This window comes from Panthera tigris, chromosome C1 (genome assembly GCF_018350195.1).
Source record: "Panthera tigris isolate Pti1 chromosome C1, P.tigris_Pti1_mat1.1, whole genome shotgun sequence".
NCBI classification, from domain to species: Eukaryota; Metazoa; Chordata; class Mammalia; order Carnivora; family Felidae; genus Panthera; species Panthera tigris.
Window position 1 is genome coordinate 25750560 of NC_056667.1, and position 12953 is coordinate 25763512.

General features: G+C 45.5%; 1 protein-coding gene across 1 annotated transcript in view; it reads right to left on the reverse strand.

Annotated features, from left to right (window-relative positions):
* The window catches only part of CSMD2 (CUB and Sushi multiple domains 2), a 538353-nt gene that overhangs the window by 486974 nt on the left and 38426 nt on the right, over positions 1–12953 (reverse strand). The window contains 1 exon segment of the mRNA XM_042993830.1: positions 4358–4470. Within this exon segment, the coding sequence (XP_042849764.1) occupies positions 4358–4470 (113 nt within the window).

The window sequence follows — 12953 nt, forward strand, 5'->3', positions numbered from 1 at the left end:
AGAGAGCTGTTTAAATGTACACTCACTGGAATGGCAGAGGTGAGGCTGGACCCTCTGCAGCGGATGGGCAGCCCTAGCTGGGCAGAGCAGGATGGGGTGGGGGCAGATCTGGAGGTCAGGAGGAGGGGGAAGTGAATGGGGTGAGGACTCCTGGGGACTCTGTGCCGAGAAAGGGTTACTAGAGCCAGCAAATGAATATACAGGACACTCTGTTAAATGTGCCTTTCAGATGAACAATGGGTAAGTTTTTAGTATAAGTATGTCCCGTGGAATATTTGGGATATACTTACACTTTAAAATATTCAAGTTTTTAAATCTGAATAATTTAAAATTCAAATTAACTGGGCATCCTGTAGTTTATCTGGCAGCCCTAGCTTAGAGGCTCTGGACATATCTCTTGTTGCCTCCCCGGGGAAGACCCTGACACCAGCCTGGAGGCGCACTGGAGCTGAGGCAGGCTTCCCGTGTCCTTCCCTGCCTCTGACTTAGCTCCAGTTTACCTGCCCATGAAATGGAGTCACCAATCTCTGCCCTACTCCAGGAGTTTGGCAGGGAGTGCAGCACAGAAGGGTATAGTCTTTAGTGCCAGAGAAGCCACGTAAAAACTTCTGGCCATCAGGTAGCCTTAAGCTGAACACAAAACTCTCAAGTCGCGCGCAGCTCATACATCTGTAAGATAGAGATAGCGATGTCGGTCCGCAGGGCCACCGTGGGGATTAAGTGAGATAATGTATGTAAAGTGCCTGGCATACAGTCAGCACTCAATACAAATTGATCCCCTTCCCTCTGGTCCGTGGCCACAGCCCACACTCTCGTCCCCGGGGATTACAAATCAAGCATCTCCTGTCATCCCAGGGGTTAGACGATTGGCCTTTTTGATCTTTCCCTTGAAGCGGCAGCTGCTGTGGGCTGACACCCTTCACCTGACTTCACCTTTCTCCAAAGACCCCCGCAGCGGTTCGATTCCTTATCTGTATGTTTCACTCTCCCGATGCGGTGGAGGAGGCAAACTCGCTTTGATAGCAGACTTTCGGGGACATCAGCCAAAGGGAGCTGCCGAGAGCAGGGCCCCGATGTTTGATGTTTTCTTTTAAACGGATGCAGCACTGTCTTGACTAGAGAATGTAAGGGGGCCGTCCTGGCTGGGGGCAGTCCGGGCTGGTAGGGGGGCCTCCTCTGCTGGAGACTGTCTGTCTGTCTGTCTACGACTGTCTGGCACAAATGACTGAGGCAGACTCCGTGATGGAGGGAGGGGCTGACCTCTCTCCCAGAGAGCCAGATCTTCACAGTCTTTCTGACTACTGGATCTCCCCAGCCCCCTCTAGTGAGGCCCGGGTAGTTCCAAAAATTCTGCCCAAGGTCAGTGAGTCAGTTATAGGCCTAAGAAGCTAGTGTTTTATCAGTCAACCCCCAAATGTGGGATTATCTGGTATCTTGTTGATAAGCCCGGTGACAGACAGGCCCAGGCCACCGTGGTGAATGCATGCAGCACGTGGTTTATTCCCAGCAGAGGCTGCCCCTACTGGCTCCTCCCACCCTCTCCACTTTTTGCCCCCCCACCCCAACTTTAGGTGTTCCACAGATCGGTGCAGTTCACACTCTTCCAAATGCACCCCCGTGGTCCAGTCCCTGGGCCAGATCAGTGAGGTTTGGTGAGAGCCCCAGCCTTGGCCTCTCTGTGGGTGGCTCCCTTGTTAGCACACGCATCTACGAGCCACTCTGCCAGGCAGCACAAAGACAGCAGCCACACAGACTGGAGTCAGCAGAAACCCTGCATGGGTGACCGCATGGGGGCTCACTCAGCCACAGCCACCTGTTTGCACTGGCTCAGGGTTTGCCTGCCTCGCCTGCAAGGTTTTGTCTTCTTACCACCAATGTCACTGTTATGTGGCTGAGCTAGGGCAGGCCCTTCCTCTGGCCCACTGGTTCTGCAGCATTCTCAGGTCTGCACTGCCTCCTCTGTGCCAGGCAGGTAGAAGGAGGGACCCACCAGCCTCTACTCTTTTTCACTATTGTATGGCCTCTTTTGAATCACAGACCCTTGGTGAATCTGATGGAAGCTTTAGTTCAGCTCCTTCCGGTAGAATTTCCGGCAATGACAGAAACGTTCTCTACCTGTGTTGTCCACTGTGGTGGCCACCATGTGGCTATTGAACACTTGATATGAAGCTAGTGTGAGTGAGAAAATGAACCGTAAATTTTATTTAAGTTTGACTAATTTAAATGTAAATATTCCCCTGTGGCAAATGGCTACTACGCTGGGTAGTGCAGCCCCAGACAGAGGGTCAACAAACGTTTTCTGTAAAGGGCCAGGGACTAAATATTTTAGATTTTGAGGCCACATGATCTCTGCAGCAGTAGCTTGACTCTTAAGTTGTAGTACCTGCCAGGAGTCATATATAGTACATCAACAAATGGGCTTAGCTGCATTCTAATAAAACTTTATTTACAAAAGCAAGCCATGGGCTGGATTTAGCCAGGGGACCATAGTTTGTTGATCTCTTTTCTAGACCTTTTCTTAAAAAAATACACATATCCATTACATTCAGAATTTTGGCCCTAATTTCAAGGGTAGACCCTCCATGTCCAGGCTACGTACAACTTCTGATTTAAAAGGCCTCAGCAAATATAACCTCAGATCTGCTCTACGTGGTGGAAAAGTGTTTGGCATTGTTCCGCAGAGGGGACAATGTGGTTAGGAATCAATAGGACACTTTTTCCCTAAAGCCTTATGAAAATCCAGGCCTCAGCTAAATATCTACAATGACTGCTGAGTGAGGACATCGTGAGGGCCCAGCCAGGTCCCCCTGGGTCAGTCCTTCCCAGCATCTCTGCAGGCATCAAGTCTGGTGTCACTGACTCATTCCACCACCGTCCCCAAACACAGCCAGTCTCCCCAAGGCTAGTATGTCATAGAAGGAACTCATGACCAGAGATACCGTAAGGAGTTTCTGAAGAGGCCTCTTCTGAAGAGGCTGTAACTCAGACTTTGAGAGAATTCCTTTGGGTTCAGGGACAAAGATTCAGGGCGAAGATGTAGCTAGAATGACCAAGATTACAGGCTTGCTATTGGGAGAAACTGATCGTTGTTTTTTGTTTTTGCTTTTGTTTTTGTTTTGTTTTTCTAAAGAAACTGGATTATCTCAAGAGTCCTTTAGAGATACTTAAGTCTTTTGTCAGGAGCCCTCAGCTAAAGGAGACTGTGGTTATGTCAGGAGCCCTCAGTTAAAGTGATCTGGAATTATGTCAGAAGCCCTCAGTTAAGGAATGCAGAACTTTCTACAGAGCCTCTCAGGAACCTTTGGTTAAGACTAATTGAGACCTTTCTCAGGAGTCCTCAAATGCTGAGGTTGAAGCATCAGACTCTGTCCCTCACACCCCTACTACCAGGGGTGGGCTTTGCCAAGGAGGTAGGACTTGCCCTTTTTCCATGGTGTATTTCTAGCCAGGACAAAGGTGATATCTATTTCCATATTGCTATAGCTTCATTCAAGAAAGCATCACCTATTCTTTAAGTTCTTGGAGGTAAGGGAAAGAAAGTTTTTGAATAACTGGCATGCTTTACTAGGGTGTTATGTCATTACTGCTATTAATTATCATTAGCAGTCTTAAAATATGCCTATTAATGATCTCAACACAAAATAGCTGTGTGGTCTTAGCCAAGAGCAGCATAATTACCTATTAATGAGATGTAAATTTCCTAGGGAAATGACAGAGATCTAGAAGTACCACCTTCTGAACTAATATAATAAAGTTAATAATAATAATAGTGTATAATCTGAAGATATTAGTGTTAATTTGAATGCCAACACCATATTTAAACAAGCGAGAGAAGTGGAAATTATTTGCATAACTCAAACCAAGAAACCCTAATCTGTGCTATTAAGGAAAAATTGATTGTTCTTTTCTGAATGATATAAAACTGACTCTTTGCATTCCCTATATGGAGCAGAATTTTTTTCCTGCTACTTATTTTTTTAATTTCTTTTCCTTAGGTTTTCTCTCTCTCTTACTTCTAAAACCAAGCAGAGGTAACTTGGACAATTAAGTCCAATAGAAAACAGAATTAAAAAAACAAAAACACAACAAAATGCATTTAGGGGACAGAGAAATAGATGCTACCAGGCCCTCAAGATGAATTACCACACCTGAGCTCTGATTTCAATTTTCAGTTTCCTGGGAACATGGCACAGACAATTTAGGTAACCGAGTTACTGGATAGTAGGCAGCCTTGTGGAAGGCGGGAGCTCTGAATCTGAAGCATCCCTTTCCCGCAGCTGAGAGCAGCCTGGCCCCGCCTACGGCTATTCTGACCTGAGGCATCAGGTCCCCATGGTGGGGGCCATGAGGCACCTACCTTCATAGCTGGCATGGAAGCCCTGAGCGCTGACCGCGTAGTCACTGATGAGGCGCAGAGAGAGGGTGGTGGCCACACTGACGATGGTGGCTGGCAGCTGAAAGCCTGTGAGCCTGGAAGACAAAGAGGCGCGATTTAGGGAGAATGACCCCTTTGGGAAGTGAGCGTCCGTTATGCATTTATTGAGTGCTTGCTGGATGCACAATGCTGATTTAGGCACAGGGAGGGATATGAAAGAAGCCTAACATTGGGCATAAGCAAGGAGTCCAAAGACAAAGAGGTGATGGAGCAGAGGTGACGGCAACCAGCAGTCTCCTGACACAGACACGTGGGAGGCCACTTTCTGGAAGCCACGGGCCATCCTACAACCTGGAGGACCTGTCTCAGTTAGGTCTCTTACTCCTTTCTTCTCTTTGGGTGTCTTCTCCTGTCCCTTCCCTTTCTGGCTCTGGGTAGACTTCACCACAAAGTTACAACTAGTAATTGTCAACAGACAACATTTATTGCATACTGAGGAAAATATACTCAACTATAATTAGCAGAAGGTGGATGCTTCTCATCACAGACTTTATTCTTTAAAAGGAATAAGTCTACCGCTTTTATACAAATAAGTGCTTATTATTTTTAAAGGATGAAAGCAAAAAGTAAAAAACCCAACGCAATCTAGAAATAACCATTCTTGACAGTTGATGTACAAATAGATGGAGGGATCAATAGATGGGGCCATCATCAATGAAATAATTTCATACAAATGGGACCGTACTATACATGCTTTTAAAATTAAAATGCTTAAAAAAATTTTTTTTCTATGAGTTCAGTGAAGAAAAAGAAACAGAGGTGAAATGGAAGGAATTGTTGAACCTGAGATAATATGTTTTCAGCACTAAAGAATCATTTGTAAAAGATTCTTCTAATGTTAAAAAAAAAGTAAAATAATGAAGCCTTCAGTGAACGCTTGGGAACATATTTTAGGAGAGAAGGTGTCCACGGCTGGGAACCCACAGGTGACCTGAGTACACACACAGGATGTAGTGAGATGGCCAGTCCCCTGTCTGCCTCTGTCCTTCATCTCCTATCTGAGGCTCACCCTTCCTTCCTGCACCCCTGACAGGGCTCTGGGAAGGAATTCAAGGTTTACCTTTACCTTGATTTTCAAATAGTTTGGGATACCTGTGGTGCTCCTGGATCCCACTCTATACCTCCCATTGTCATATAATATCTGGATGCCGACATGTCCCTTAGAATCATAAGCACTGGGTTCAGACAAGTTGAATCAGGTATATGTTAATGCCCACCATGAAAAGCCTTTTGCAAGATGAAGCCCTTGCCCTTCCCACCATCCTAATCTTATAGGATTCCTATTAATTCAAAATAAACTCAAGGAACAGAGAAGGAAAGTGATCGAGCTATGATGACCAAATCAGTTTCAAGATCATGTTCTCTTCCAGTATAAGAGCTCCCAGCAAAAGATGCCTACATTACCCCATATTCTCTCCTGTCCCTGTCCCTGACTTTCTGTCTCCATTTCCCTGACTTTCCAACATGGGTCAGAAATTTATATGTAGGGGCACCTAGGTGTCCAGGTCGGTCCAGCATCCAACTTTAGCTCAGGTCATGATCTTGTGGTCCATGAGTTCACGCCCTGCATTGGGCTCTGTGCTGACAGTTCGGAGCCTGGAGCCTGCTTCGAATTCTGTATCTGCCTCTCTCTCTCTGCCCCTCCCCCACTCACTCTCTGTGTCCCTCTCTCTCTTTCAGAATAATAAACATTAAAAAAAGAAATTTATATGTAAAATAGTGAAACCATACATATTAGAAAAAAACAACCTTTTTTTTAATCATCTTATGCTGAGGAAGGTCTTTCTAAGAGTGACATGTTTAGAGGATTCATTTGGGTCCTACCTTCTACCATCATTCTTCTAGGGAGCTGTCACTACGTGGGGGTACCCTATGCACTCACTAGCCACAGAACCGGGCAAATGACCAATCATGGCATATCCCTCATCTTCACAGACTGGTTCAAGGCATGGAGAAGAAGGAGGAAACAAAACCCAAGCAGGGTCATTCTGAGTCCTTCCGTGGGGTAGGATATGCAGATTCCGAGTCTTTTAGTTTTGGATTGTAAACCATTAGAATGTAAGCTTGGGACTTTCAGCCATCTTTTTAACATTACCCAGAGCCTAGCTGCTTTACAAAATGATATCCCACACAGACACAGACAAAGCTGAAAGTGAAAGAAGAGAGACAGAACCCTGATGGTACATTGTTGAGATCCTTGATCTCGCCATGCAGAGACATCTACCTCTGCAGTACCTGGTTACACGAGCCAACATTCATCCTCTATTTGCTTGCTTCCTTCCTTCTATCCATCCATCCATCCTTCCTTTTTTTTGTTGTTCTCAAGCTAGTTTGATTTGGGTTCTACCTCTTGCAATCTATTGCTGACGGACACAGCATGAAGCCCCAGAAACATTAAGGAAAAATATCGGTTGATTCAATTATGTGAAAATTAAAAACATGTAGCAAAGCAAAATAAACTGAATAAATAAAATAAAATAAAAAAATAAAGAGAAAAATACAAACTGGAAAGAATTCATAATCTATAAATAACACTTACAAATCAACCTGAAAAAGATGAACAAGTATAAAGGAAAATGACAAAGGAATGAATAAACAAAAACAGAAAAATGATCCACATACTTAATACTAAAAATATGGAAACCAGGGGCACCTGGGTGGCTCAGCTGGTTGGACCTCCGACTCTTGATTTCAGCTCAGGTCATGATCTCGCCATTTTGAGATTGAACCTCTCATAGGGCTCTGTGCTGGGCATGGAGACTGCTTAAAATTCTCTCTCCCTCTCCCTCAGCCCCTGCCCCGCTCAGTGTCTGTCTCTCTCTCTCTCTCTCTCTCTCTCTCTCTTTCTCTCTCTCTCTCTCTCACACACACACACACACACACAACAAATGAAAAACAATATGGAAACTAAATCCACAAGACTCATTTTTCACCTTTCAGATTGACGAATATCCAGAATTGGCAAAGGTTACAGAAAACAGATCCTGTGGCTATCAAAAGGATGATAAGGAAATACTGCAAATCATACACACACATTTGACAAATTCGATGAAATGGACCAGTTCCTTGAAAAGCGCCAACGACTGTAAGTTTCCCAGTATGAAATAGATCATTTGAAAAGCCTTATCACTATTAAGGAAATTGAACTAGTAATTTAAAAAATCCCCAAAAAAGATACACACCAGCCCAGATGGTTTCACTAGAGAATTCTATCAAGCATATAAAGAAGAATTAACACCAATTCTACACAATCTCTTCCAAAAAATAGAGAAAAGAAGGAACACTTCCAAACTCATTTTATAAGATCAGTATCACCCTGATACCAAAACCAAGAGAGTACAAATCAAGAAACTAAAGACCAATACCCCACATGAATATAATCACAAAAATCCTTAAAAATTATTAGCAAACAGAATTCAGCAATATATAAAAATAATTATATACCATAACCAAGTGGAGTTTATTCCAAGGATGTAAGGCTAGTTTAATATTTGACAATCAGGGCCACCTGGCTGGCTTAGTAGGTTAAGCATCCAACCTTGATTTCAGCTCAGGTCATGATCCCAGGGTCATGAGATCAAGCCCCGTGTAGGGCTCTGCACGGACAGAGAGGAAACTGCTTGGGATTCTCTCTCTCTCTCTCTCTCTCTCTCTCTCTGCCCTTCCCCTGCTCTCTCTCTCTTTCTCTCTCTCTCCCCCTCTCAAAATAAATAAATAAACACTTAAAAATATATTTGTGGGTGCCTGGATGGCTCAGTTGGTTGGGTGTCCGACTTCGGCTCAGGTCATGATCTTGCGGTCCATGAGTTTGAGCCCGGCATCGGGTTCTGTGCTGACAGCTCAGAGCCTGGAGCCTGCTTCAGATTCTGTGCCCCACTTCTCTCTGCCCCTCCCCCACTCATGCTCTGTTTCCCTCTGTCTCTCAAAGACAAATAAATGTTAAAAAAATTTAAAATATATTTGAAAATCAATCATTGTAATTCACCATGTTAACAGGCCAAAAATCGAAAAATCACATGACCATATAAGCTGATGTAGAAAAACCACTTGACAAAATTCAACACTCATTCTTGATGGAAAACACAAACTTTCAGAAAACTAAGGATAGAGGGAAATTTCCTGAACTTGATAAAGAACATCTACAAAAATCCTACAGCTAATCTCACACCTAATGGCCAAAGACTGAATGCTTTTCCCCGAGGACTGACAGTGAGTCAAAGATCTAACAAGCCAGTTGAAAAAGCAGCAAAAGACACAAAGAGACAGCTTACTAAAGCAGATATAAGAATGACAAGCAAGGGGCATGTAGGTGTCTCAGTGGTAAGTGTCCCACTCTTAATTTTGGTTCAGGTCATGATCTTGTGATCACGTTCGATCCTTGTTCGAAGGATCGATCCATGTTCGATCCAAGGCTCATGTTCAAGCCTTGCTTGGGGCTCTGCACTGACAGTGCAGAGCCTGCTTGGGATTCTCTGTCTCCCTCTCTATCTCTGCCCTTCCCTCGTTCATGTTCTCTCTCTCTCATATAAATAAATAAATGAACAAACAAACAAACGTTTTAAAAATAGTGGCAAACAAGCATATGAGAAATGTTCGACATCGCTGGCCATTCGGGAACTGCAAAGTGAGACCATGGTGAAATGCGACTACCTACCATTAGCACAGATAAAATAAAAATCGCGACAACACCAAATGCTGACAATGATGCACAGCAACTAGATCTCTCAGACTTTACCGGTAGGATGTAAAATGGCAGACACTCTGGAAACAAGCCATTTCTTAAAAAAAAAAAAAAGTCTACACATACCCTAATCATACAATTTAGCAATCACACGCCTGGGCATTTATCCCAGAGAAGTGAAAACAGGTGTCCTCACCAAAAGCTGTCCACACTTGTTCATAGCATTTCTTTTTTTGTAATAATCAAAAACTGGAAACGACCAAAATGTCCCTCAGTAGGTGAGTGACCAACACCAGTCCCTTTACTGCAGGACCTCCACACCATGGAATACTACTCAGCAAGAAAAAGGAATGAACTGTTGATACATGCAACAACTTGGATGGATCTCAAGGGCATCACGAGAAGTGGAAAAAAAAAAAAAAAGAAGTGCATCTCAGAAGATGACATACCAGATGATTTCATTTGCATCAGTTTCTTGGAATGACATTAAGGAGATGGCAAACAGATTTGTGGCTGCCAAGGGCAAGGGATGGGGAGAGGAAGGGAGGTGGGGTGACTATAAAGGAGCAGCACGAGGGAGATCTTTGAGGCGATGGAACAGGTCTACACCCTGATTGCAGAGCTGGTGACGTGAATGCATACAGGTGCTAAAATGACACTGTAACATCAGCCTCCTGGCTTTGATATTTTACCGTAGTTACGTTAGATGTGCCCATTGGGGGAAACTGGGAAGGGTACACGGAACCCCTGTACTATCCTTTCAACTTCCTGTCAATCTATAATGAATTCAAAATTTAAAGTTTTTAAAAATTATATTTATGGCTCACACTACGTTTCTACCGGACAGCACCTGAGACCTCCATGAGTTCTGACCTAAACTCAGTCCCCCTAGACTGAGCCTTGAGCCCCTGCTTGGTCTTTGCCAGACCCCCTCTCTTCCACTGCCTCCTGTGTATTCTTTCTCCTACATTGTACCCCACCCTTCCCCCACTACACACACACACACACTCAGCACTGGCTGGGTCATTGCTGGAAAAGGACTGACCACCAGAACCATACTCCAGCCCCAAAGCCATCACTCACCTCTCCTGGCTTCCTTCCAACATGCCCATGTGGCAGATACCCTTCCCCCACACCCGGATATTCATGTCTGTTGATGACAGATTGCTGCCTTCAGTGGACCCTGGCATTAAAATACCAAACTGTCCCCCAATGAGACCAGACCTCTATCTGGGTCTGATCTCCAAGCCCCATCCCAACCAGCCCTGGGTGTCTCCACCTCCAAATGGGCCCAATTCACAGCAGCTGCCTGTCACCCATGTCCTGCACAATTATGCCCTTGGGTGCCCTTCCCAGACAGTCTAGGGACACTCCTCCTTCAACAACAGACAGCTGCATGTAGGACTCTCACACCTCTCCAAGGCCTCTCCCGTGAAGTGATCTCTGGGAATGGCATTCACCCCACCGGGTGGACCTTGTTGATTTTATTCCCCTAGTTCGTTCCATGATATTTCTGAGCTGCCAGTAAAGATTCCTAGACCCTAGTGTCTTAGTACTATATTGACACAAGCTGTGCATAGCTAATATACACTGTCAACAAACAATTACGTTTTTATTGCTTGCAATATATGGAATTGCGGCTTACAAGGCATTTTCTCTAATCAGATATTTACCATTCTGCTATTTCTTTCCCAGCCTTGGTAGATAAATTCTAACATGAAGGATTCCTCAAAAGTGCTAATGCGGGAGGGGGTGTGAAAAAGCCTTCTGGATAGTTGAATCATCGCTCCCTTCCCCCACTGCCCGTTCTTCCCTCATCCACTCTTTATTGTTGAATAAATTTGAGACAAACTGATGACCTCACAGTCACGGAGAGTTACCACGCTGTATGCCGTATGCTGGAATAAGCAGATAAAGATTTCAAACGTTCCCATCTTTTATCTGATGAGTGTAGAGACCATAATGAAAGGCGTGAGGCATCCTTCAAGAGTGGAACCCAGGCGCGCCTGGGTGGCTCCGTTGGTGAAGTGTCTGACTCTTGATTCCGGTTCAGGTCATGATCTCACGGTCTGTGAGTTTGAGCCCCGCATCAGGCTCTGTGCTGATGATGTGGAACCTGCTAGGGATGGTCTCTCTCCTCTCTGCCCTTTCCCTACTCTCATTCTCTCTCTCTCTTAAAATAAATAAACTTAAAAAAAAAGAGTGGAATATAGACTTATCAGAGAAATGGGGTAAAAAAAATGAAGGCAAAAATTGCAAGTGCCCCGGCTGCTTTGGGCTCTCTCCCCCTGACTCTCAAGTGTGCAGAGAACAGCTTTTGCAAATAGGTGGTGTGGCCACCCATGTAAGCTAACGCTCACCTTCCACTTTATCAACCCTGTCTTCCCCACTTCCTCGAGAGCCTTCTCTTTGCTTCTGCCTCCATGCCCAGAATGACCCAAGGTCTTAGAAACTGATGTCCGACACCCCACAGTTTTCACTCTTTCACTCTCCCAGTGCAGAATCCACCAATGGCTTCCCACGGTTCTTAAGATTAGGACCAGGACTTCCACAAAGCCTGTCTAGATGCTCTGCCCTATATCCCACTTGGCTCCGCCCCTCCAGTCTTCTTTGGTCAAGGGCGGGGCCGGTGGTCAGCCCAGAGTGCAGGCAAAAAGGGATACAGTTCCCCTGGAGAATCTGAAGCTGATAATAAAACGGACTTGACACATTATCCCCATGAGTCCACACTCCAAACACTGGCAGTGATGAAATGTTCTTCCCTGCCTTTCTCCCGGACGCTCCTCCTGGCTTCAGGTCCTCCAATGAGCAACCCACCCCTCCTCAGGGCCTTTGCACATGCCATTTCCTTTTTAGAGCACTTTCTGACATCTCTTCCACCTACTCATCTAAAATGTCTCCTTGTTCAAATTTCGGCACATGTGTCTCAACATTTAAGTGTTTCTGAGAGACGTGTCCTTGACCTCCAGACCACTCAATCTATTTGCATTCTCCTGAGTCCCTGTGGAAGGCACCATATACCTGGTTTGGTGTCTTCCCAGACACACAGTGGAATGGCATCTCCCCGTCGCTGCTGAGGGCAGGCCTGGCTGGGCACTGGCTTTGCCCAGGATATGTGGGTAGCAGCCAAGTGTGCTCTTTCCAGGAGGGAGCTCTGAGGAGCCTGTGCACCTCTTGCCCAATCCCCCTGCCCCACCAGCTGTGGGGATCCTGAGTCCCTGCCGGCCAGGGTCTCTGGGTGATGCCACCCAGGAGAAAGCCCCTGCAAGCTGTTTGTGAATATGTAGTATGAGCAAGAAATAAACTTTGGTGAGATAAACCATTGAGATTTGAGGGTTGTTCGTTGCCACAGTGTTTTAAAATGTAGATTTTACTATAATTTAGATGTGGTGAGGCCAGCAGATCAGGAGACATTTGCAAATGACAAGATAGTTGGTTTACTCTGGGTTCCTCAGAGAAAGGGGGGCACAGGCAGCCTTCTGAGGATAGGGGCAGAACCCTGAATAAACACTGCTGTGACTGGTGCTCCAGGCCTCAAGTGAAAGCAGAGATCTGTGGGCTCCCAGGGCATAAACTGGGGATGAGACAGACAGGTTGCCCCCTTGGGTGATGCGGCTCAAGGTTTTGTGTCCTTGTATTATTTGGCCCGCTTTTCTCTCTGCCTCAGCTCACGTCTCTCTCCCCTCCAACCACGCTGGCCTATACGCTTTTCTTGAATGTGCTGTGTTTCTTTCTACCCCTGGGCCTTTGCATCTGCTGCCCCTAGGGCTGCACACACTGATCTCCACCCCTTAGCCACCCAGGTTGCCACCATGTCACCTACCCATCTCCCACTAG